Here is a 24,873-nt window from a genome sequence, read left to right as displayed (position 1 = left end):
CTAAACCCTTGTGGTTAGCAGAAACTCCAAGAATTCAGTGTGGTGTTGTATAGGAGATAACTCTTCGTAAATAAAAGTCGAAGAGGGGTGGCTGCGTCTGTAACTGAAAAAACTTAAAAAAACAATGATTGGTCCTGCAGCACCTTAGAGACTAACAAAAAATGTCGATGGTATCATGAGCTTTTGTGGGCACAACCCACTTCTTCAGATGAGTGGAGCCTCCGGACCCCTTATTTCACTCATCTGAGGAAGTGGGTTGTGCCCACAAAAGCTCATGATACCATCAACATTTTTTGTTAGTCTCTAAGGTGCTGCAGGACCATTCGTTGTTTTTTAAGTTTTCTCTTTGTGAATAGATAGTTAAATGAACCAGGAATCTTTTCAGGGAAAAGAACAAATTGGATTAAACAAAGATAATATTTGCTAAATCAGGAGGGAACCATGGGGGCAGCTTTTCTTGTAGCTTCTCCCACTGACATAGCCACCTCTGCTTATTGGGGTGGATTGATTAAGTCCTCGGCTTACAGTGCCTGCACTAAAGAGCTAGAAGCAGTGCAACTGTTTTGGTGCATCTGTGCTGCTGCACGCTCCCTAGTGTTGTCACAGCCTAAGTAGTAGTTATGTTTTACTGCGTTCTTCTTTGAAGTAAATATATCCAGAGTAAAATATATTTATTTGTGTTTTTTCCTAGACGTGCCTTGCAATCGGCTATGATCAATGACGGGCTCATTTTCTGGCTAGTTGATGTCCTAAAGGATACGGATTGCTTGTCAGATTACACGCTGGAATATTCTGTAGCCTTGCTCATGAATCTTTGTCTCAGGAGTTCAGGTCTCTTGTGTTATATGTGTGATTTTTCAGCTGGGAAATGGATGGGGGAAACCCTGAGCTTGAACTTTTCATACCGATATTACTGAGGTCTTTCAAGTGATTTTGCTTGTCTGTGTTCATCAATATTTATCTGTGTTAAACGGCACCCACCACCATAGAATGAGAGCTCCATAAATGGTACTTTTGATAAGGTATCTTTTCCCAACCTGCTCTGAAACAAAATCCACACCTTGTGAGAAGTCAGAACTTGCCTCCTCACTGGAGTTAGCCTTCGTTACCAAAGAAATTAAATTAGTGTTCGCTCCATCCTCCCTGGCTTGTCTGTCCCTAGGATTTTTCCTTTTAGAAGTGCTCTGCCTAAACCCTGAGTCCTCTCTGTAGTAAGCAGCCACCCATCTCACTGTCAGCATAACTCCTTGAACCCCTTCCCAGCATGTTCATCGCCTAATGGGGTGGAGTGTTTCTAGCAAAACCACTGCCTGCCTGCTACCGTGCTAGTATGAGTTACCTGATTTCTGACTGCAAACAATATGCCTGTTTATAAAAGCCAGTTAGAATTGAATTATTCTCTTAATTCAATAATGCCATAAAGCCCACTCCTCACCTTGCAGGATTGGATCCACAGTGATTAACAGGCCTCTTACCACTTAGAGATCCCTAGGATAAAATAATGACCCAAGGAATTTGCAGTCTTTAAAGGGAAAAAGTTAAACCCAGACAAGTACACAATAGCCCTCAGTTGGCATCATCAAAGTAACATCTTTCTTAAATTGTTGTAGGATCAGTGTCTCAGACCTTGAAAGTAACTGTTTAGAACATGGCAAGTCCCAGAGGGTTAGCTGTGTTACTCTGTATCAGCAAAAACAGCAAGGGACTCTGTGGCACCTTAAAGACTTAACAGATTTTTGCATCAGACAAAGTGGGTTTTGCCCATGATAGCTAATGCTCAAATCTGTTAAGTCGTTAGGGTGCCACAAGACTTCTCATTGATTCTGCACATGGTTACGTGTGTCTAAAATCAGAGTAACTCCATTGACCTCAGTAGGGTTATTCTGAGAGCAGAATTTAGCGGGCATGGACAACAGTGCATTGCATGTTGCATTGTATTAATTTTTAGGAAAGAAAGACGAGTTTGGATTCTTTTAATGCCTTTTCTGTATTTGAAAAAACATTGTGCCTGTGCAGGGAAGAAAATGTGTGCGAAAGTTGCAAACCGCGTGCTCAAAGTTCTCTCTGATCTCCTGGGCCATGAGAACCATGAGGTACTTGTACAGCTAATATTCCTTTCTTTGGCAAGGGAAGGGTAAAGCTGCTGATTTTTTTTTTAAAGTTGTGTTTTGCTTGATCCTTGGCTACTACACCCTCGTAGTAAATCACATAGAATTTCAGTAAAGTTCACAGGTCTGTAAACTCATCTGGGCTCAGTGAACATTGTGGGGGGCGGGGATGGGGGGTATATTCCTAGAGATTTTGATGTCTCTCTCCAACAGTATGACTGGTCATTTGCAAATGAATGTTTGGTAGCGGTGTGGTAATCTCATTCTAGCCTGCAGGTTCCTGGGATTATTTTGAAGTAATCTTTAAATCCAAATCTTCCCAAGCCTTAATACAACAGGAGATACAAAGCTATTTGCAATGCAGACTATATGCAAAGCATCAGATGCTAGCATGTCAAGAATAGTATAAAAATAGCTGGATGGCCTCTCCCCTGGCCCACATAAACACATCTGACCTGGGGCAGAATACTAACAGCTAGTACCTTTCATCTCAAAGGATCCCATAATACACTTACCCTTGTTATGCAGCGTTACTTCATCCACTGCTGGTGCATTCGGATCGCTGGTTAACTGCACACAGCACAACAGCACAGCACTTCAGGGTAGGGATGCAATAGTATGGTTGATTAACCAGTAAACACAAGCTTATAGGTTAATGCTCTAGACTACACGCATTTCCCTCCGCCCTCTCCCTTGCCAGTAAATTATTATAATTTTTGTCATTTTGGCCTCTGCTAAATAGACTCCTCATGGGTTTTTAAAGTAGATGCGTAGAACAGTGGGAACCAATCCTCTCCATCATGGGAGGCAATTCTGGTTCATAATAGGGAGTTTGCTGCTTATACTTGCACTATCTGGACCTTCTAATAAAATCAGGTAATAGGGCAGAAGAAGAGACCGCTGAGACCCTCTGGGTTAGTTCTTATCTCAAGAAATGTGATACAGGCAGTCCCCGGGTTACGTACAAGATAGGGACTATAGGTTTGTTGTTAAGTTGAATTTGTATGTAAGTCGGAACTGGCTCCAGAATCAGCCGCTGCTGCTGAAACTGACCAGGGGCTGACTACAGGAAGCTGGAGGCAGAATTGCTCTGCCCCCAGCTTCCTGGAATCAGCCATTGATCAGTTTCAACAGCGGCTGAATCTCAAGCCTGCAGGACCAACTTGGCAGCACCCCAGCTGCTCTACCCCAGGGTCCACAACAAAAGCCTGGTCTGCTGGGGGGGGGCCACTAGCTGCGCTCCCTCCTCCCCAGCAGACCAGGGACACGGGGAGCAAAGCCGCAGCGGCGGTGGGGTGCCGCGCCTCGGAGGCTTTGCTCTGGCAAAGCCTCAGAGGCGCGGGACCCCGCCGCTGCTGCGGCTTTGCTCCCCGTGTCCCTGGTCTGCTGGAGACAGTCCCCAGCAGACCAGGGACACCGGGAGCAAAGCCTCAGAGGCGCGGGACCCCTCCGCCTCCCCGGATTTGCTCCAGGTGTCCCTGGTCTGCTGGAGACGGTCCCCAGCAGACCAGGAGCACCTGGAGCAGCTTTTCTCGCCCCGGAGGTCGAGGTGGCGGGACCGCTGCGCTCTGGGCGGTCCCGCTGCCTGCGAGCTCCGGGGCGAGAAAGCCCCGTTCGTAAGTGCGGATCTGACATAAGTCGGATCCGCGTAACTCGGGGACTGCCTGTATACAACTTTCGCTTAGCTTATTTTTCCTTAAAACTATCCAGGACAGTAAAGAGAGCAAGCAAGTCTTGCCAAGAACAGTGTGGAGGACCTTTGCATATTTGTTACTTTTTTTGTCTAAATCTACACGAGCTGCCTTAAGTCATTTTTCAAGGGGTGCAGACTTCAGAGAGCACTTTTGCACCTACAGTTGGTCTCCACACAAAGCTCCTGATGACCAGCTGGCTTTCTGATCATCTTCCTTACCAGTTCACTGCTCACAAAGTGGCATTATTTCAAGCTGGGAGACTTTTGTGTGAGTGGATTGCAGGGATCAGATTCCATGCATGTGGCTCAGCAATTTACTCCGATGCTTCACCTGTTGGCAGTTGGGTAGGATTCAAGAGTTGGAATAATGAAAAATGGACTGACCATTGGCACATTTTCTTCCTTCTCAGATACAGCCATATGTGAATGGAGCGCTGTACAGCATTCTTGCTATCCCTTCTATACGAGAAGAAGCCAGAGCAATGGTAAGGAACATCAGACTATACAAAGAAAAGAAATCAGAAGAAGCTGATTGAGTAAGGAAGAACATATCTGCATAGTCGCTTTTCTGACAACCGTACCTCAAACCAGGCTGTGATTATTCCAGAGTAAACCTAAATTTAATGTAAATGATTATTTGGAGTTCTCATTTTGCTTCCGCACCCCCTGCCTCCCCTTCCCATATGTAATTTCATTAAAGTAGCTGTTAAATTTTCCAGTTCTTTGGGCTGTCATGGAGTGTGTCATTTTATTTTGGGGAGATATTGAGCCACTTTCCACCTTGATGTAAATGGGTTTGATGTGACTGAAGTCAGTGGCCTTGCATCCAGTTACGTCAAGGCTGAGTTTGGATCATTGTTTCCTATTGACTGCTGCAAATACAAATCTATGTTGTATTCCATCCATTACAAAATGGTTGGTGGGAAATTGTAGTCAAAATGAAACTGCTGGATATTCTGCAAGAGGAATTTGCCATCTCTGTAGCAGGTGATGGTGAAGGAATTGAGGTGATGAATGGTCTCCTGCAGAGCCGTTACTATCTGTTGGAGAAGATAACAATGCCCCATCGCAAGCCAACAGCCAGAGGCTTGTGTCTGGTCTAATTTATACTGGCTCACGTTGTCTGCTTTATTATGCGGAATCAATTCAAATGTAAACCTGGACAGCATGTCTCCTTTCCTGCCATTCTTATCATACAAAGTCTATTCAAAAGGTATCTCAGAAGTCTCAGTTGTCTGCTTTTTCGTGGTTTCAATGTTTGGATTAAAAATAGCTGTTCATTGTCTGCTCTTCCAGCATCCGCCAGGGAAGGTGATACTGCATTAAATAATAGTGACAGTAATTAGGAGGAGAGGCTGCATAGTTGCATCTGCCAGGTTCCTGAGGAATAGTCTGTCCTGGTGATCTATTGTAGAGGAGAACTTGGGGTTGATTTTTTTCAGACTCAGTTGGAGTTGGGCACTCAACTGCTTTTTGTGCCTTTGAGGAGGGTACAGGGACTTGGTTTCAAGGGTTTTGGCAAAGTTAGGATTGAAAGGTATTACTTGAGAACTTGTTAACGAACACAATCCTAAAATGATGTTTGAAAAATCAAATGTAGACAATGCAGTATAGATTTTAACATATGCCAAGATGATCGTGTTAACTTCTAGGCACGTTGCCTCCAGACTTTACCTTGACAGGTTTTGCTGGCATGGAAGGCAGACTTTTCAAATGTTAGGTTTTGTCTTCATGTACGGTGCTAATGGTGCAGCTGCACCTCTTGTAGCACTTCCGTGAAGACACTACTACCCTGAGGGGACAGCTTCTCCCATCTGCATGGTAGCTATGTTATCTGGAGAAGCTCTTCTGTTGTGCTGTCTGTAGGGGATTAGGTTGATATAACGGCATCACACAGAGGCGTGTGGATTTTACACATCCTGGATGACATAGCTCTGAGGGCATGTGGACTGTGTGAGTGCAGTAATAGAGGAAAGAAACCGGGGATGGAGTCTCTGATGGCAACAGAAAGCTGGTAGGAAGGAGCTGAGCCACTTTCTTTCCTAATTACCAGTTTATGGCCTTCTCTCTCTTTGCATCCATAATTTGCAGGTCTAATGATTTCATTTAGGTGCCTTTTCCTTGTCCTATCTGTGAGCCGCTATCCAGCATACAGAGTGGGATGTTGATATGACTTTAAAGTATTACAGGCACAAAACAGAGCCCACAATTGCAACAAGAGATGAACCAGAAGGAAAGGATAAAAATCAGGCCCACCTCATCTTTTCATGCTGTTTCCTTACTGAGTAATATTTGTAACGAACCAGTTATGTTCTGAGTTTTGAAAGCAGAGGAGTAGCTCCTGTAGAAATCTGTTAACGTTGCATGTTCTGGTGGCTTCTGTGTTCAAGTGTGATACCACGTTACCTTAATCTCTGGCAGTTAATGGACAGAATGGAATATTTATAACTGTACGCAGCAGTTTCCCTGTACAGGCAGTCCCCGGGTTATGTACAAGATAGGGACTGTAGGTTTGTTCTTAAGTTGAATCTGTATGTAAGTCGGAACTGGCGTCCAGATTCAGCCGCTGCTGAAACTGACCGCCAGTTCTGACTTACATACAGATTCAACTTAAGAACCCCAAGTCAGCTGCTGCTGAAACTGATCAGCGGCTGATTCCAGGAAGCCCGGGGCAGAGCAACTGTGCCTCGGGCTTCCTGTAGTCAGCGCTGGTCAGTTTCAGCAGCGGCTGACTTGGGGACGCCTGGGGCAGAGCAGCTGGGGTGCTGCTGGGTTGCTCCAGTAGTGCCGCTCCTCAGCGCTACTGGACCAACCCAGCAGCACCCCAGCTGCTCTGCCCCAGGCGTCCTGATTCAGCTGCTGCTGAAACTGACCAGCAGCGGCAGAATCAAGACGCCTGGGGCAGAGCAGCTGGGGTGCTGCCGGGTTGGTCCAGTAGTGCCCAGAGTGGCGCTGCGGGACCAACCGGCAGCTCCCCAGCTGCTCTGCCCCAGGGTCCTGGTCTGCTGGGGGAGGGCACACTAGCTGCGTGGCGCGTGGCGGGACCGCTGCCGCTGCGGCTTTGCTCCCGGTGTCCCTGGTCTGCTGGGTACCGTCTCCAGCAGACCAGGGACACCGCGAGCAAACCCGCCGCGGCTGTGGCTTTGCTCCCGGTGCCCCTAGTCTGCTGGAGACGGTCCCCAGCAGACCAGGGACACCGGGAGCAGCTTTTCTCGCCCCGGAGGTCGAGGTGGCGGACCGCTGCCTGCGAGCTCCGGGGCGAGAAAGCCCCGTTCGTAAGTGCGGATCCGACATAAGTCGGATCCGCGTAAGTCGGGGACTGCCTGTATATTTTCTTTTTCCGGCAAAACAATGATTTTAGCTAGTGAAATGACCTGTGCTGGGTTAGTCTCATGAAACACTAACCCAGTGATGTTTTCCAATATATCCAGGGAATGGAAGAAATTCTGCGGTGCTTCATCAAGGAAGGAAATGCTGAGATGATCCGGCAAATTGAATTCATTATCAAGCAGCTTAATTCAGGTCAGGGGAACAGATGCAGCTATTAACTGGGCTATAAATCTTTCACAAAGGCCATAAAAAAGCTCATGTTTTTGAGAGACATTGGAACTTACAAAGAATGATAACGGTGTAATGGACTGAGAGTGCTCAAATAGGGAACATCAGGATTTCAGTGTCAAATGTGTTTTAAAATTTCCTTTGTATTTCAAAAACAAACATTGGGGCCTAAATTCCAAAGCTTTCTGACCTTGTGCAGCATGATGGTTATGTTGGGGCATTGTCCTCCTGGACGCAAAGGTACAATGCTTGAATCAGCTGGCAATTTAATTGTAGCACAGTAGAGTGGCACAGGGGAGGTCAGTCTTGTTCTTCTCTTGTTTATATATGGGGAAGGACAGGAAGCTCTTGGTATCTGTGATCTCTCCTTACCCAAATCCAACCAAAGTGGAATTGACAAGTTACGTTCAGCCTTTGTGGCTGGGGGGAAGTGGTTGGAGAGAGAAGCTATCAAGACAGCAAACCAGGGTGAATTCAGGAGGCTTCCTCCTGCTCACTAAAAACAATTCTAATTGAGTTGCTTTCTTGTATTTTGTAAAAGAATAGAGGCACTGATGAATCTTCTAGTAGTGGGCTATGTCTGCACTAGCACTTTTGTCGGTATAACTTGTATAACTCGAAGGTGTGGGAAAAAGCCACCTTTCTGAGCAATATACGTTACACCAACCGAGTGGACAACGCTATCTCGGGGGGAGACGCTCTCCTGCTGGCATAGCTACCGCTGCTCATTGGGGTGGTTTAATAATGTTGACAGGAGAGCTCCGCCTTAGGACAACAGCGCGGTTCTCTCGTGTCGACATAGCCACAATGAGGAAAAGAACAAATAGAATGTCATGCAGTCTGTGTTTGACTAAGGTATTGGCGATAGAGACTATTCACATCCTACATCCATCAAGCATATGCCAAGGTTTTGCTGCAGTGTTTGTGAAAATGGGATTTTTTTGAAAGGGAACATATGACTGTTAGGCAAAATTTCTGAGCACTAGCGGCGAGGAGTCCTGTGGCACCTTATAGATTAACTGAAGTGTAGGAGCATAAGCTTTCGTGGGCAAAGACCCACTTCGTCAGATGCATGTAGTGGAAATTTCCAGAGGCAGGTATAAATATGCAGGCCAGGATCAGGCTGGAGATGACGAGGTGGATCCAATCAAGGAGGATGAGGCCCACTTCTAGCAGCTGATCTGGAGGTGTGAATTCCAAATGAGGTGATCTCCGGTGCAGGAAGTAAAGACGTGACTTGAGTCTTTCTGCTTCTGCTTTCTTCAGAGAATCCAGTGATTTTTGGTGATTCTAAAAACGTTGCTGTCCTCAAAATACTAGCCCAAAGTTCAAGAGATGCCGTACAAAGAACTAGCATAAATATTGTCAAACTCAATTTTTCAGCATGGAGGGTTAATATCTAAAATTTCTGATGGGATAGACACAGGCTAATTCACTTTTGTTCACTTACACTGCTATTTTTTGTGTATTTCTTTCTAGAAGAGCCATTGGATGATAGTGTTGAATCTGATGATGAAGAGGAGGATGAAGATGATGAAGTAAGTGTAAAGGGGTGCTAAGATCTCATGGGAAACTGATGAACATTTTGTTCATGAACAGTTTTGGTGATTGTGGCAACTTTTATTTCTTCTTTTGTAGGGGGTGTTTTAAATGTCATTACCAAAGATATTTGCATGAAAAGAGGATCTGTGCTCCTGCTGTTTATTCCTCATTTGAAGCCCTAATCCTTTTCTTATGGAATCCTAATTATTATAATAATAAACGGTGATATAACAAAGGGTTTCAGTTTTAAGTAAGGAATAAGCAGAAATGCTCTTATATCAATAGAGATCCTGTTTTCATGCAAATGTCCTTTTGTAATTAGAAACCTGGGATGCAAATGACCACGAACACCAGCAGGAATGCATGTAAATTGAATGTTTACCAAGTTTCTTTCAAGCATCATCAGCTGCTTGAAGGTGTAGCTTCTTATTTTGAAAATGGAAGATCTATTTGAATTAACTCTGTTAATGTAAAATTAGCAAACCAGTAAATAGAAAGGTGGTTCTTGATTTGGAAAATTACCACAGTCCCCTTACAAAGTTGAGTCAGAATTGTGAAGAAAATGTGCAGATAGCCTGCAATTTGGGTAGATAAGAACTACTCAGCTGTGCATTTCAAGATCTGCTAACTTAAGCATGGTCTTTGCTAGTGTTAAAAAAACAGCAAATGATCCGGTAGCACTTTATAGACTAACAAAACATGTAGACGGTAGCATCATTTTTAGTCTGTAAAGTGCTACCAGACCATTTGTTGTTTTTTTTCTGTAACAGACTAACTCGGCTACCCCCTGAAGCTTTTGCTAGTGTTGTTCAGAAAATCTCCTACACAGCAGTAGGAGGAACTTTAATTTAGACAACATGTAGACTATTTAACCATTTGATTACTAGCAAGCTGAATATGTGGCGTGGCGATAAAAATGCTTTTGCTCTGTCCAAATTAGCACATCTGTCATTGCAACATCTATGCAAGTGCAACAGTAGAAAATATCTTGGAAAAATACTGTAGACAGCCAGAGTGGAGTTCCTCCAGATAGCACTCTCATTGCATAAAAAGTGCTGCATGAGCAATTTGAAGTGACAGCTGGAAGCTATGAACGTGCAGGGTTATAAGCATATAGTATAATAGCTGAGTGTGTATATACACCTAGGCACCAACTCCATGAATGCTCCAGAGCTAGAACATTCATGGAGAAAAATGAATAGATGCTTAGCACCCTCCGGCAGCCAGTGCTTCCCCTCTCCCTCAGCACCTCTTGCCTCCTGGCCACAGATCAACTCCTTCCCCTCCCTCCCAGTGCCTCCTGCCCATTGTGAACAACTTTTTTGCTGTGTTGAGGAGGCACTGGGGAGAGGGAGGAGTGGGAAGAGGCAGAGCATGGATGAGAAGAGGTGGGGTGAGGGCTTGGGGAGGGGACTGTAGTGGGAGCTGGGCCTGGGGCTCCCACCTCTTCCCTCACCCCTCCACTACAGGGAAGGGCAGAGCCTATGAATATGTGTGTGTATGTATAGTATGTGTTCTAAAATGATCCTTGGCATTGATAGCTGACAATCATGGTTTGTCTTGGTTTATAAATCACTTTGTACTATGAAAATTCCTGGAGAATAGCTAGTGTCAGATTAGCCCAAACTTCACCATATGGACAACATTTATATGATTCAAACCAGCAAATAGTAAGAAATGCAAAGTTCAGCATGCTTGTCCTGTATTCACTAGCTCCAGACACAGATGTTATCCCTCAAGTCATGCAGACGCTGGGCTAACTTCAAGGTACTCCTGTTGTTCTCTGCTACAGTAGCTGTGCTTAATCGTATAAAAGCTTCAGAGGGGTAGCAGAGTTAGTCTGTAACTAGAAATCCTTAAAAAACAACGACTGGTCTAGCAGCACCTTAAAGACTAACAAAACATGTAGATGCTGGTGAAGTGGGTTGTCCCACGAAAGCTCACGATTCCATCTACATGAATTGTTAGTCTTTAAGGTGTGCTAGACCATTCCTTGTTTCTTAATTTTATAGTTACAGCTCTTGAGCAGAGCTGCTATTTTATTTTTAAATGAGAAGAAATTACCAACTTGTTTGTAAATGCTTTGTGTTAGGGTGTAAAGTGCATTATAGAAAAACTAAATCGTATAGAACTTAAAGGAGAAAACAGACACTAGATCCTTGGGGTGCAGTCTGTGTCCCTTTTACTCTACAGCAGTGTCCCCTGTAACCTCAGCGCTTAGGTGGCTGTCCAGGAGAGATTCAGGTGCTGCCCAGCTGATTGATAGAGGAACCACAGCTACCCACAGCCGGCAGCATGTGTTTCTATTGATGGTGTACATCTGCACATGCCTCGGTGCACATAACAAACATTATTTCCCACATGGATGGAAAAAATTAAGGGGATCATTGCTGTCCAGCCTGGGCTGTCTCTCATAATGTTTTGCTAATGACAAGCAGAAAATCCCTCAGCACAAATAGATTGCATGAATGTTTCCAGAGCCACTCATGAATCGCACAGAAAGGGGCATCAGCCAGATCCCCTCCCCCCAGTTCCCAGCACTGTACCTCAGGAATATACTGTCTTCTGCCGCTGAAGGAGAGCGGAGCAAATGTATTAATTTATAGGCAGGATACGTGTGGTAGTGTTGTGCACAGGGACAGGATGTGTGAGTAGGTTCTGGTGGCACAACAGGGTGTGGGGAGGACTGGGTGTGGCATTGTGGGCAGGGGCAGAGGGTGTGGAGGTGGTGCTGTGTGCAGGGGCTGTGTGTGTGGTGGTGATGTGTGCAGGGGCAGAGTATGTGCTGTTGCTGTGTGTAGGGGCAAGGGGCTGTCGTATCCACCCCACTGGATAATGCAATTCATAGGACACAGATTTCACCCTTGAAATTTGGGCCAGTCTCCTCCATTGGAGTCTTCAATCTTCTGAATGTCCTTGTGGCTTGCAGCATAGGTGAGGGAGGGAGAAAGGCCAGCAAGGAAACTCCTTTTCTCTGTTTCATACCCTCTGTCCCCTGTGCTTGGAGGCCATAAGTCCAGGCGTGTTTGGTGGGCACTCTTGAGTCATAAGGCAAGACTGAACAATTCCCAGTTATGGCCTTGTGCAAGCAGCCCCCTTGCAGAACAATGGCTATTAATGGTTGGTTGATACCTGCCCTTGTTCTTGGCGATCTAATGTCTGGTCAATTTCCCAGCTCGCAGTGTATTTTAGTGGCAACCATACAACTCGTTCTCCTCTCCAATATATTTGAGAGAGTTTGTCTGTGAGCAAGGAAGTGAGTCTGTCCCTCCTAAATGGTAAGAGCTAGGACACCAAGTTGGGTATGCAGCTTCCTCTTAGCCTAACTTAAAAGGGCTGTGTAAGGCCAAGTGAGGGTTTGGTTGTGTCCACGATGCATGTAGGGACACAAAACTGTACAGAAAAGAGACAATCAACTGGCAGGTGAAATGGGCTCCCTGCTTGGGTCTGTCCCAGCCCTGAGTCTCTCATTCTCCAGCCACCCTTTAGGGAGGGTCTTCAGCTTCCATTCTCCTTTTGGAAGGGAACATTGCCAGCTGTTCCCCTTTTGTCGGGGGGAGGGGAAAGTGAACAGTTTGCTCCATTCCTCAGTCTGGCTGGGGAGCACACAGATGAACCTGGACCTTCCCCAGCCAGAGAACGTGCACCCCTCTTCTGGCTGTGCCCGCTAGAGCTGCCATAGGGAAGTGCTTCTGATCTGGCCCCACCCCGAGGCAGCCTGCATCCTGAACCCTCCTTCCCAGCCCCACCCCAGAGCAATGATTTCAATGAACAAAACAATTGAGTTAAGGACTTGAGCAACACCAGGTAGATCGTCTAGTAACTTCATATGCGTTAATGATACGTGTACTTAGATGGAACAGTGGGTTCCAGCCGATCATTTCTCAATGCCTCACATAGCATGCTTTATATGGACACTCCCCCAAATACAGAATGTCACAGGCACTGTATAGAAACAGAAGGAAAAGACGGCCCTGGCCCCTATTTGATTCATTGTGAAGTTAGAGGACCATTGCAAAGGTCCCAGTCGGGTGAAGGATTAGGCACCCTCAGTTGCTATTGATCTCAGCACCTCACAGCATCTGACCTTGGCATAGCATTATCTTCCGTGGTTGGATAATTCGGAAGCAGTTGCGATTTCTGGTAGCCAAAGACTATATGTTGGATCATGATGAGAACATGTCCCTTGATAGTAGATTGAATCCAGCAAACTGATTCCACCTTTGACCTTCCCTACATTTGAACCTTCATTTGCAAAAATGTTCATTAATACTCTCAGTTGTTTCGGCCCTAGGTGGTGCAAAGAACCGAGTGATTCTGGAATGAAGTTATTGTAACTGCTGCATTTCCAGTTATCTTGAAGTACAGGAAATTCTCGCCATTTGTGGCAGATGCATTCCCGTGGGGGCTGGGAACCGCGGGGCACTCACTGTGGTTCCTGGCAGCTTCAGGGAGTTCCTCCCAGCTCCTGCCACCATCCCCTCTGACAGGACAGGAGACCCTTATAGCAATAGATGTGGCACATCCTGGGTATTCCAGGAGCTCATCTTTATGACCTCTCATTGCAATCCACGTCGTTTGCTTTCAAAAGACCTTATGAGGGGTGCAGATATTGCTAGCAGTGAAGGTCTGTAACAGTGATTGCCTTACATCCACTGTGAGAGCACAGGATGTTGAAATCTTCCATTGGTCTCTGGCTTTTTTGTTTCTGAGAGGTACTTTGACATGGCTTTGGTCCATTGAGATGGAGAGTGATGCAGAAACCACTTCAAGAAAGGTGTGGTCCGAATTTCATCAATGTTGAGCACTCTGTTCTTCAGGGGTCATATGCAGGAGTAAAAGGGGAGTTAATTCTCCATGTCCTGTTCCATCTTTGTAGCCATGGAATGTTGAAACAGTTAAATGTCTGAATTTTTGTGGTACATAAAATCTTCCTTTATATAAAAGAAAAACCTCCCAAGACCCCTTTTTAAAAACTTGTGTCCACTTTAAGGTCAATGCTTAAGTGTAAATGCTAAGTCTTTATTTCCAGGGGTTTATAGAAATAGTGATAGGCCCCTAGCTAGGGTGGGCAATAATTATTGATGGAGGAGGTCACTTCAACATTTTAGTAGGTGGTCAAGGGCTGTACTTTTTCTGTTAAGGGGATGCAGGGTCTGGGGCGAAGGTTAGGTGCAGAAGGGAGCTTGGAGCAGGGGACTGGGGTGCAGGAGAGAATGTGGGATCTTTGAGAGAGTTTGGGTCAAGGAGGGGGTTGTGGTCTGTGGCAGGAGCTTGGGGTGCAGGATCTGGGAGGGGATATGGGTTCAGAAGAGGACTCTGGCCGGGGAGAGGGATTATAGAAGGGGTTGCAGGATCTGGAAGCGAGTTGTGACCTGTGGAGGGGTGTGCAGCAAGTTTGGGTGATGGCTGCGGGGAAGGAGTTGGGGAGAGAGAGGGACTGGAGTGCTAGAGGCAAGCTTTGGCCAGGAGGCACTTAACTAGGTACCTTCTGCTCAGCAGCCCTGCAGGACCCTGAGGCAGGCTTCCTTCCTGCTGCAATCCCAGGTGGCTCAAAATGGCTGTCTGCTCCTTGTGGTCAGGCCAGTAGGAGCAGAGAGATTTTCCTGGGGGGGTGGGGGCAGTGCATATGAAGCCTTCCCCTCTCCCTGGCACCCAGAGCAGAGAGCCACAAGGAGTAGCCAGCTACTGAAAGTGGTGTGGGACTGCTCTGTGCCTGAAGATCCTGGTGGGGCGGCCCGTGGGCCGTATCTAACCTGCTCCTGCCCTTAGCTATATCATTACCACTGAATAACTGTAATTCTGTTATCAACTGGAGGCCTATTCTAGTCCCTTGATTACAAAATTGGTAGAGCAGATTTATACCAAAATAAATGGCAACAAAATTATATGCTAGTTTCATGCAAGTTATTGTTCTTGTAAATAACCCATGATTTGTCCATTCCCGGTCTCTCAGACCTTTGTATCTGTGGAATGCAGAATGTAATTGTTCTCCAGGTTTAGATGGAGTTTCATGATTATATCTGATCTTACAGAGCTGCCAGGCAAACCAACACAAAGGAGAGTCTGGGAAAGTGTTACGCATCAAAAGTCTTTTACTACACACTCAAATCCATAGTGCCAGTTGAAGCAACTTTACAAACTGTCACAAAATCTAGGCATTGCAGGGTATCTGTGTTGGCCGCTAACACAGACGGCCTGTTTTATAGTATGTTAGTGCCCATCTTGTTGCAAACATTTAAAGCTTAGTGAATATTAAAAAAAAAAAAACAGCATTGTGGGGAGGTGGCTTTTTTTGATCACTGCCCATTTTCCTGATCACATCCCTCCTGCCTTCCATTATAGCAATATGTCTGTACAATGAGATCCCCCAGTTACCATCAACTTTCTATATTTGCTATTTCTGTATTTAGCTTTAAATTAATCTGACTTTCTCTTGGCTTTTAGCGGATCTAGTAGTAGTGACCACTTAAGTTCAAACCACTGTGCTAAAAAGTAGCTTTCTAAGTATTGCAGCTTTCTTCGAGTGATGCTTATGTCCATTCAACGCAGGGGTGTGCGCTCGCCACACGTACCGGTGCTGGAAGATTTTTCCTCAGCAGTATCCATAAGGAACCGGGTCCTAGCACCTCCTGCAGTGGCAAGCATATGCTGCGCTATATAGGGAGTTCCCAGGTTTAAATCATTGAGAGTTCATAGTCTTTGTAAATAGTTAGCGCCCCCCCCCCCCCAACTGGGCTAGCCCGGGAGATGGGGTATGCTCCGGGGTCTCAGGTTTAAACACTTGCCAAGTGTCACAGGCCTGTGCCTGTTAGTAACCCTCACGAAAACTGCCTCCGCTGCTTGGGTGAGGGCCACATCAGCATTTGTAGATCCTTCCATCCTAGGACCTTTCGGGACAGAGATACTAGATTTAGGCACCGCTGATGAAGTCGGTTTTGGCTCCTCAAGACCACCGGCGGTTTGTCCCAGGGCTTTAGGTTGGCATGTCCCCCTGGCACCGACAGTGTCTTGGCACTGGGAATCTTCAGGGGTCCCGACAAAGGAGGGCAGGACATCAGAGACTTAGACCCGGCCACACGGCACTTAGACCCAGACAGCCAGGAGCTGGGCCCGGCCGTTGGCAGCCTCATGGCGCTTAGAGCCGGAAGCTGAGCCCGACTGTTGGAAATAGACAGTGGCTCATCAGACACAAAGCCCAGGTAAAAAAAGGCACGTGCTGGCTGATCTCAAAATGTTCATCCCTTTTTTTCAACAATTCCATCTGCCATTTTCCATGCCATGGAAACAGGGGCTGAAAGTCAGTCACCATCTGGGTGCTAGAACTATGTCTTGTCAGACTCAACAGCAGGTGTCCAAAGGAGAGCCAAGACTATTGGTTTCCATAAATCATGTGCACAATTTAGGAATCCAAATGTATTTCTCCTAGAAAAAAATATTAAAGAAAAGAATACAAATCTTGAAGTGTCTTTACACACAAGATTTCTTGCAATACAATTTTTTGGTTAATTTTATTTACATGTTTTGACAGAACATTTTCTGAAAACAGCAACATTCTTTAGCAAGTTCAGATTTACCAGATAATTTATTAGGGCCCAAAACTGTGGTCCACGGACACCTAGTGGTCTGCAAGTGTACTGCTGGGGCTCTGTTGAAAGTTTAAAAATAATGATCGGGCCCATTGCAATGGGCCCAATCCTTACTTTTCTTCCCCCCATCCCCCCTTTCTTTTCCTTTTATTTTTTTTCTCCCCTGGGGGGTGGGTCTGTGAAATTTTAATAAATTGAAAAGGGGTCCGTATGCTTGAAAAGGTTGCGAACCACTGGATTAGGTGATCTCACAACACACTCAAACTGTGAATTTACCAATTCAACTGCATGCCATATCATGTGACTTCCTGCCTTATTCAGGAACAAATACATAATCATTTAAAAAATGTATGCCTTGAATATATCGTTAGTACCTACTCCTGGAGTGTGCCCTGGACCCCTATTAAAGCCCCTATAGGACTCTCCCCAGAAATAAAGGCTGCAGGATTTATTGCTTAAGAGACAGATTTTTATGCCCCCCTGCTTATTTTAAGAACAGATTAAATCACCTATTTCAGCAAAGCATATTCCGTGTTTTTGCTATACCTTGTAGTAGCAGATACAGTGCTAAAGTATTTATTTTTAAATATTAGCTTGACTTTAAATAATCTTTAAATATGGTTTTAATTGAGTTTGGACAGTCTTTAAAAGCAGTCTGTAAGACTAAATACATGAGATACTAGCTCTAATTCTAAATTAATTTGTAAATGTGAAATTTATTAGATAATGGGACAACAGACATTTACAGGATACCTTCTGAGCCACCTATCACTCGGCACTTGGCAATAAAATCAGTTGACTTCAGTGTGAAAATACCTCTCAGCAAGAAGCAACATCAAAAGACAGAAGCAATTTCTGCCAGTGAGAGAGGCAAGCTTTTGAGCTTGAAAGCTTGCCTCTCTTTACAACTGAAGTTGGTCTAAGTACCTCTTGCACCCTGTCTTGGAAAATGTCTAAATCCCCTAAAGTGTTTTGAAAATCTTGATTTACGTGCACAGAATTCTCTCACATTCCACTGAAATGTAATTCTTATAATACAGGTGTCATTCTATAGCAGCAGTGCTATGCAACCCCATTTTTAGAAAGCAGGATGAAAAATAATGTATCCAGTTTGTTGAGAAAAATGACTGGTGAGTTTTATCCAGCTCTTAGGAATTACACTCCTTGGAGGAGAGGAAGAAGAGATGGATTTAAAAAATATTAATTGCAATAAAGTCAGTTATAATTACAGTGCATCATAGGGATGTAAGCGACTGGTTGCTCTCCCCCCCCCCCCCCCTTGCTGCCTCTATCAGAGGCAGCAATGAGGGAGAACAGGAGCCAGTGCTGGGTGGGGCCAGCTTAAAAGCCATCTCTGCGGGGGTAAGAGGGTAGTGGGGACCTGGCGTGAGCCAGGAATCAGCTGATTGCCAGCTCGTGCCCAGTCCCAGATGCTGCGCTTCTGCTTTTTAAATGTATTAAGAACCTATCGGCTAAAGCACAGCAGGAAAGACCCAGCATGAGCCGGGAAAGCTGATTCCCAGCTAGCACCAGCCTTTTAAATGTATTAGAAACCAACAGAACACCTGATTCCCATCTCGTGCAGGCTCCCCTGGCTCTTAATACATTTAAAAGGCGGGTGCGAGCCAGAAATCAGCTCACGGCTCACGCTCGGTCCTTCCTCTTGCGCTTTAGCCTTTTAAATGTAGACAGGCTTTTCAGACATTTAAAAAGCAGAGCTGCAGCGGGGTTAGCTCCCGGGCTGGGAGCTAACCCAACTGCAGTTCCCCTGCTTATTGACTAGTCAATAGAAAATCCATCGACTAGTCAATTAGTTTCTTAAACTAAATGTAACATCCCTAGTGCATCATTGTTTGTGTTCATACGTATGGATTCCATCACGGTGTTCTGCTTTATACAATGATACACTGTAAATGTGGACAGTTCAATAGTTAGAAAAACTTTCAGTTGTGCAGACCTCCAGTGTAATAAAGTGGGTTATTCATTTGCCAGTAAATCATGTGCCTATTGAGAAAAGGAAAGTAAATTATAAATAAATAAAAATAGTAGGCAAAAGAGTCTATTTTTGCATTTCCTCTCAAATTGTAAGTACAACAGAGATTAGTCTTCCGGGTTTCTGAGTTCACCTTTGGGCTTCAATCCAGCACCTTACAATAACAAGTGGGTGTCTTCTTGATGTGTTGGTCTTTTTTGCATTTATTTTGGGGAAGTATAAATAGGAAAGGAAAATGAATAAAGATTAAACCCCTATTTAGTGATTGCAAATTGGAAGTCATCCCAGATGATTAACTTAATTAGGTGCTCTCTTAATTCCCTACATGAAACAATAATTAATTCAAAGGTTTTTCCTTTAAATCTACTATATATTTAAGAGAGTGTGTGCCTCTGTATGTCCATCCATGTGTCCATACGTCCGTCTGTCAGTCTATTTGTTCAAGAACTCCTAAATGGTAAGAGGTAGGATTACCAAATTTGCTATTCAGCTTCCTCTTATCCTAACTTAAAGTCAGGGTTTGCTCGTGCCAGAATAATGGATTATTATGCCTGGACTCTGATTGCTTCTTATAAAAACCATACAGAAAAGAGACAGGAGCACCAGGCAGGTGAAAGGGACTTGCTGGGGGTGTGTGTCCCCCTCGGACTGCCACAGACTCAAGCCACCCACCCCTCAGGTGCCCTTTAGGGAGGGTGGAGGGGGCTGAAGTCCCCTACCTCGGTTCATACTGGGATGATGCTGGCTATTCTCCTTCGTCAGGGAGCAAGGGGAAAATGCACAGTTTGCTGCATTCTTAATTCTGACTGTGGAGCACAGGAGGCAGATGAACCTGGACCTGCCCCAGCCGGGGGGACATACACCCCTTTCCTGGTTGTACCTGCTGGAACTGCAGCAGCCATGGAGACATACTTCTCACCTGGCTTCAAGTTGCTGCGGTGAGAGAGGGCTAGTGGTAGTCTTTCATACTGAAGCCCCAGCCCTACTCCAGAGCAATGATTTAAATGAAGCCTGGATCTTTTCCTTTTATTTCCCAAAACACAAAAATTAATAGTTAAGGATCTGAGCAGTCCTGGGTAAATCTTCTAGTTACCATACAAAGCAAGTAACCTATTCTAGAACGGATAATGGACTTTTACATACAATTTCTTTTTAAAAATCAAAACACCTTTCTTTCTATTGTGGTGCTGATCTGTTGTGTTCTTTGGAGGTTGGAGGGGAACTATTCTTATTAGAAAGTAATGAAAATTAACACCGGGTTCCTTAATTACTGCGTCTGGAGAGCCTGCGTAGAATACTTAGGGATTTGAAATTTTAAGGAGAGCTGCTGATTGGGACTATGATTTTTTCCCTCCACTCTTGCTAAGGGAGGGAGAGGAGGGGGGATGGAGTGCAAATCAGCAGATTTGTGGAACTCCAAAAGTGCTAGGAGGGAGAGTAAGAAGTGGGGGCTCCAGTGCCCCAGTGAACGAGAGACATGTGGGAGAGGGGGTCAGATGGGTCCGCGGGCTGCGGATTGCCCTGGTATATGTACATGCACACACATGTATAATAATGGACATACACTCTAATAGCCCTAGGAGCAAGAATCATTTGTGTTTTAAATGTATATTACACAAGAGGCGGCCGGAGTGAAAATTAAATGCTTCAGCTGGGACTGAAAGCTTCCCAAGGATCTGGGTTCAAATAACCGAGGCGCATTATTGTAACAGGAGGACCATGATACAATGGAGGCTGATCTGGACAAAGATGAGGTGATCCAGCCTCAGCTGGGAGAACTGTCAGGAGAGAAGCTGCTGACCACAGAGTATTTGGGGGTAAGAACCGCTCCCTGGGATTCTGAAATAATGAATGTGTTTGACTAGGCATTTGATTTCAACATTTCAGTCCACGTTTAACAACCAGAGGTTTCATTGTAGCAGCCGCCTGCTACATAGGAGGCTGTTGAGACTCAGCTCTTTGTGTGCCTGTTCAGCCCCAATTCCTTGCTACCTGTTGACAAGGGTCTCTCCAGCAGAAATAAGATAAGCTTGGGAAAGGGAAACGTCCATCCTTACTGAGCAGAACGAGCCGTAGCCCAGACACGAAGCAAGCTATGGCAGCTCTGTTCAGTGACATAAGGAACAAACCCGGGTCAATGCTCAGATTGTCTTCCTAGCTCTGCCCGAATGACCACAGTGGCCTATTTTCCCCTCTCTCTTCCCTCCTCTCTCCTCCTGTGTATTAGATAATGACCCACACGCCAAAAGTGAAGAAGAAGCTGTTTCCTGGTGTTCACCTGAGTGTAGACGAGCCTCTCCAGAGACCAGTCACCCCAGGCTATCACAGAGCTGCATACCCAACGTAAGTCTGGGCAAACAAGGCAGAACATTGGATTATTTTTTCTTAACTTTGAATTTTGCTCCAAAATAATGTAACTTGAACATACAAAAAATAAAGCCTCCATATTGGAAAGTACATTGCCATTGTCATTCTTTAAAGCTCCTCGCGTAAGATAATGGATGTTTGAAAAAGAAAGGGGGAAAAAACTGCAGTCAGAGCAGAGTCCATTGACCAAAGTCATGTACTTGGGATAACGGAGTGAAAACGTACAGAGCAGTAAATCCAACGTGTCCATATTCTCCACCTGGCTATAGTAGTTCTGTGGATGATTTCCATGCAGCAGTTGACATACCAGTGGCCCTTCCACTTTGTACGCCAGAAAATGTCATCTCACCCAGAGACTATTGCTACTCCCACGTGAAAGAAGGAATTAAGACAAACGTTACACGTGTGATAGATGCACCAGTTACTTAAAATAATGAGTAAAAGGGATCAGGTGGAAGGGAGATCTGTGACTTCTGGTTGCAGCTCTGTGTAGCTGAAATCAGTGAACTGATAGGCCATTGTTTTGCAGTTGAAAGTAAGAGACTTCCAGGCTCTTACATCTCCCCTATGGAGGAGGTAAAGGATTTGACATCATCCTATCTCACGCCAAGGAACAAGTTTAACCAGTTTTTCTTCTTTCAGGTGCATGCAATCTTGGATTGTACCAAATTCAAATAGCTACGATACAGACTGGAAGAGTAGTCTGTCTTGCAGATTTCTGTGTGCACTTTTTAAACTGAGAGAATACCAATCATTTCTATTCAGATGGAATTGGTTACCTCAAACACCATCAGATCAACAACATAGTTACATATTTTTTTTACTTAGTTCATGTTTTTTTTTAAATTAGGAAGGAAAATGTGAAGTTGAAAACTGGGCATTTTAAAATACGAGTTACATTCAGTTTCAAGTCTAAATCTGCTTTCAAGTCCTCCAGTCATTTTTGTTTTTGTTTTATTTTCACTTTTCTATTTCTTAAAATGCTTTTCTTTCCCGTTGCGTATGGAAGATCCACACGAATGAGGGAAACTGACTCTGAATGGGCAAACAGTAGAATTGATTAAACAAAAAGTAATTACAGAGAAAATATTTCACCTACAGTCACCCTGGGTGCTCTTTGTAAAAATAGCATTTTCAGGCAAGTTGTGATAATTTCTTATAAAGCTGTCTTTACAGTCACAAAGTTTGGGGAAGTGATATCAGTAGATTAACATATTTTATACTGAGTTTCTGCATACAGAGAATGTGCACTAAACCCAAAGGTCAAAATCACTTTGATATGAGCGAACGCCTCCTTTAATGCAAATTTTGTTTTGTAACCTCTATGTGCTGCTTGCCTATAATATGACTTTTGTGCAGTTTCTTTTATATTCACTGTCTCAAAATATTTATTCGATCAAAACAGTTACAAAGATAAAATATCAAAGCACAAAGTATGAGAAAATGGTAGAGGACAACATTTATTGTACATGTATTGCATATCTACAAAGACAATTAGGAGAACCTTGACAAAATCAGTTTCTAGTTGAGTGCATAACATTTTCGCCATTTCAGAATGTAAAACCTGAGCATGATTTATCAAACAAGTAGACCTAAGATCTGATATTGGAAATATATGTGGCTATTCTGAGGAAGAATTTGGCCTGCAAGCTCCTATTTGTGCCCGTATACTATTCTTGGTACACTTCTAAAGAAACTGGGTGCTTTGCAATTACTGAATCTAGTTCCTCCTTACAGCATAAGCAGGGGGTACAGATTTTAAAGTATATGGTAAAAGAACCTTCAGAATGGTCTTTTTTTCCATATCCATAAAATCCCACATCTTAGCAAACCTTCTACATATGGCAGGAGAGGAGTGACCTAGTCATTATGTGGGCTGCTATTAGTAACACACAGATCTTTTTATTCTTGTTTTTCTTTCACTTCCCCCAGAAGGGCTATAGACCCACATGATGTCATCTGTTGAATATGTTTCTGAACATCAGATCAAAGCCATGTTACTGCTGGCTAACACCCTCAAATGCATTCAAGGGTTCCCTTTCCCCTGCAATTCCTGTGGATTCTACAGTAATGGGAATGCCTTGCTTACATCCTGCTTTTCACCTGTAGTTCTCAAAGGCCACCAAAGTGACACAGTCTTATTATTCCATCCTCTAGATGGGGAAGATGAAGCATGTCATGCAGCAAGTCAGTAGCAGAGCCGGGAACAGCCCTGAGGTCCTCTGACTCCATTCCACATGCGCTCATCTCTAGGCCACAGCTGTTTCCTAGATGAGGTTAAATAACTCATGTCCATTACTCCCTCCCTCCCATGCAGTACTCCAGAACTGATCTCTTTCTAAAGAGGGTTCATCAAGGCTTCCTAGGCATCTCTGCCTGATATTGATTCCATGCCACCAGTTGATTGTGGCACAGTTTGAATGTCCTAATGGGCAGTGCCTCCTAGCCTACTCCTGTCTCCACAATGCCACTCAATGACCTGCTGCTGAGAAACCCTCTGGGTGCAAGCAACCATAGCCGAGGGAATAACGGCCTCTGCAGATGGTTTCTTTGCCCTATAGTACAAAACTGCAAATATTGTGTTTAGTTTTGCTTATTTAAAAACTGTGCAACATTTAATTTTCATTATTTCACTCCGATGGTAAAGCCCATGTGAACACAGTTAAGTACCAACCAAGATTAAAATAGAGAGCAGGCAATAGTAGCATGCATGAGACATTTGCATTTTACAATGAAACCCTCTCTAGCTAACATCTGTGTGCAGGAAAACTTGAGTAAACCAGCAATAACCATACGTGTGGATTTTCACGACAAAAGAACAAGATCTAATGGAGTTTATACCCCACTAACTTTTTAGCAAATGAAATTGATTACTAGAGGATAAGCATGAATAGGATGCCACTTTTCTGTGAGCAAAGCAATAAAACTGATCAGAATTTAGTAATCCAGATATGAAGAGAAAGTCTTAAGCTGTATTTATTTGATTATAAATCACTTCAGTCAACTAGTGACTGTGTTGTATTAAACTGCTGTGGAGTATGACAAGTTAGGGGTCATAGTGGACCACAAGCTGAATATGAGTCAGCAGTGTGATGCTGTTGCAAAGAAAGCAAACATGATTCTGGGCTGCATTAACAGGTGTGTTGTGAGCAAGACACGAGAAGTCATTCTTTCGCTCTACTCTGCGCTGGTTAGGCCTCGATTGGAGTATTGTGTCCAGTTCTGGGCACCGCATTTCAAGAAAGATGTGGAGAAATTGAAGAGGGTCCAGAGAAGAGCAACAAGAGTGATTAAAGGTCTAGAGAACATGACCTGCGAGGGAAGGCTGAAGGAATTGGGTTTGTTTAGTTTAGAAAAGAGAAGATTGAGGGGGGACGTGATAGCAGTTTTTAGGTATCTAAAAGGGTGTCATAAGGAGGAAGGAGAAAACTTGTTCATCTTGGCCTCTGAGGATAGAACAAGAAGCAATGGGCTTAAACCAGCAAGGGAGGTTTAGGTTGGACGTTAGAAAAAAGTTCCTAACTGTCAGGGTAGTCAAACACTGGAATAAATTGCCCAGGGAGGTTGTGGAATCTCCATCTGTGGAGATATTTAAGAGTAGGTTAGATAAATGTCTCTCAGGGATAGTCTAGACAGTATTTGGTCCTGCCTTGAGGGCAGGGGACTGGACTCGATAACCTCTTTCCAGTCCTAGTATTCTATGATTCTATTATTTTAAGTTTTCTACATGAGGAAACTCAGGAAAATTAATCCAAATTAATTAAAAGTATACATTTAAAGTGGATTAATGGCATTAAATCCTATGTGGATATTCTTATTAAAAATTAGCCTGGCCTTCATTCAGTTTACACTTGACTATAGGGGAGCACTCAGAAAAATTACTTCCAGTTAATTAAAGGTGTGACTTAAAAGTGGATTACTTAACCGCTTACATGGATACTCCCATTCAATATAAAAGAGGCATTTGCAAGTGAACTAAACTACACCAAATTAAGACCACTTTAATTCTGAAAGACAGTGACT

General features: G+C 44.3%; 1 protein-coding gene across 12 annotated transcripts in view; it reads left to right on the top strand.

Annotated features, from left to right (window-relative positions):
- Positions 1-24,873, top strand: part of ARMC9 (armadillo repeat containing 9) — a 100,780-nt gene that overhangs the window by 59,731 nt on the left and 16,176 nt on the right. For 11 of the 12 annotated variants that reach the window (XR_012906326.1, XM_075938167.1, XM_075938169.1 and 8 more), the window contains 7 exons: positions 692-831; positions 2,017-2,093; positions 4,212-4,286; positions 7,233-7,323; positions 8,839-8,897; positions 20,196-20,300; positions 20,711-20,826. Coding sequence is in view for 10 of the 12 variants with exons in the window: in XM_075938167.1 (XP_075794282.1) it covers positions 692-831; positions 2,017-2,093; positions 4,212-4,286; positions 7,233-7,323; positions 8,839-8,897; positions 20,196-20,300; positions 20,711-20,826 (663 nt within the window). In the remaining 2 variants the exon portion in view is untranslated. Of the gene's footprint in view, positions 1-691; positions 832-2,016; positions 2,094-4,211; positions 4,287-7,232; positions 7,324-8,838; positions 8,898-20,195; positions 20,301-20,710; positions 20,827-23,007; positions 23,127-24,873 lie in introns of all 12 variants that reach the window. The other variant, XR_012906327.1, reaches the window with a different exon arrangement.

Source organism: Pelodiscus sinensis, chromosome 10, assembly GCF_049634645.1.
Source record: "Pelodiscus sinensis isolate JC-2024 chromosome 10, ASM4963464v1, whole genome shotgun sequence".
Taxonomy (NCBI): domain Eukaryota; kingdom Metazoa; phylum Chordata; order Testudines; family Trionychidae; genus Pelodiscus; species Pelodiscus sinensis.
The sequence above is the reverse complement of the archived record's forward strand: the minus strand, read 5'-3'. Positions and strand labels throughout refer to the sequence as shown.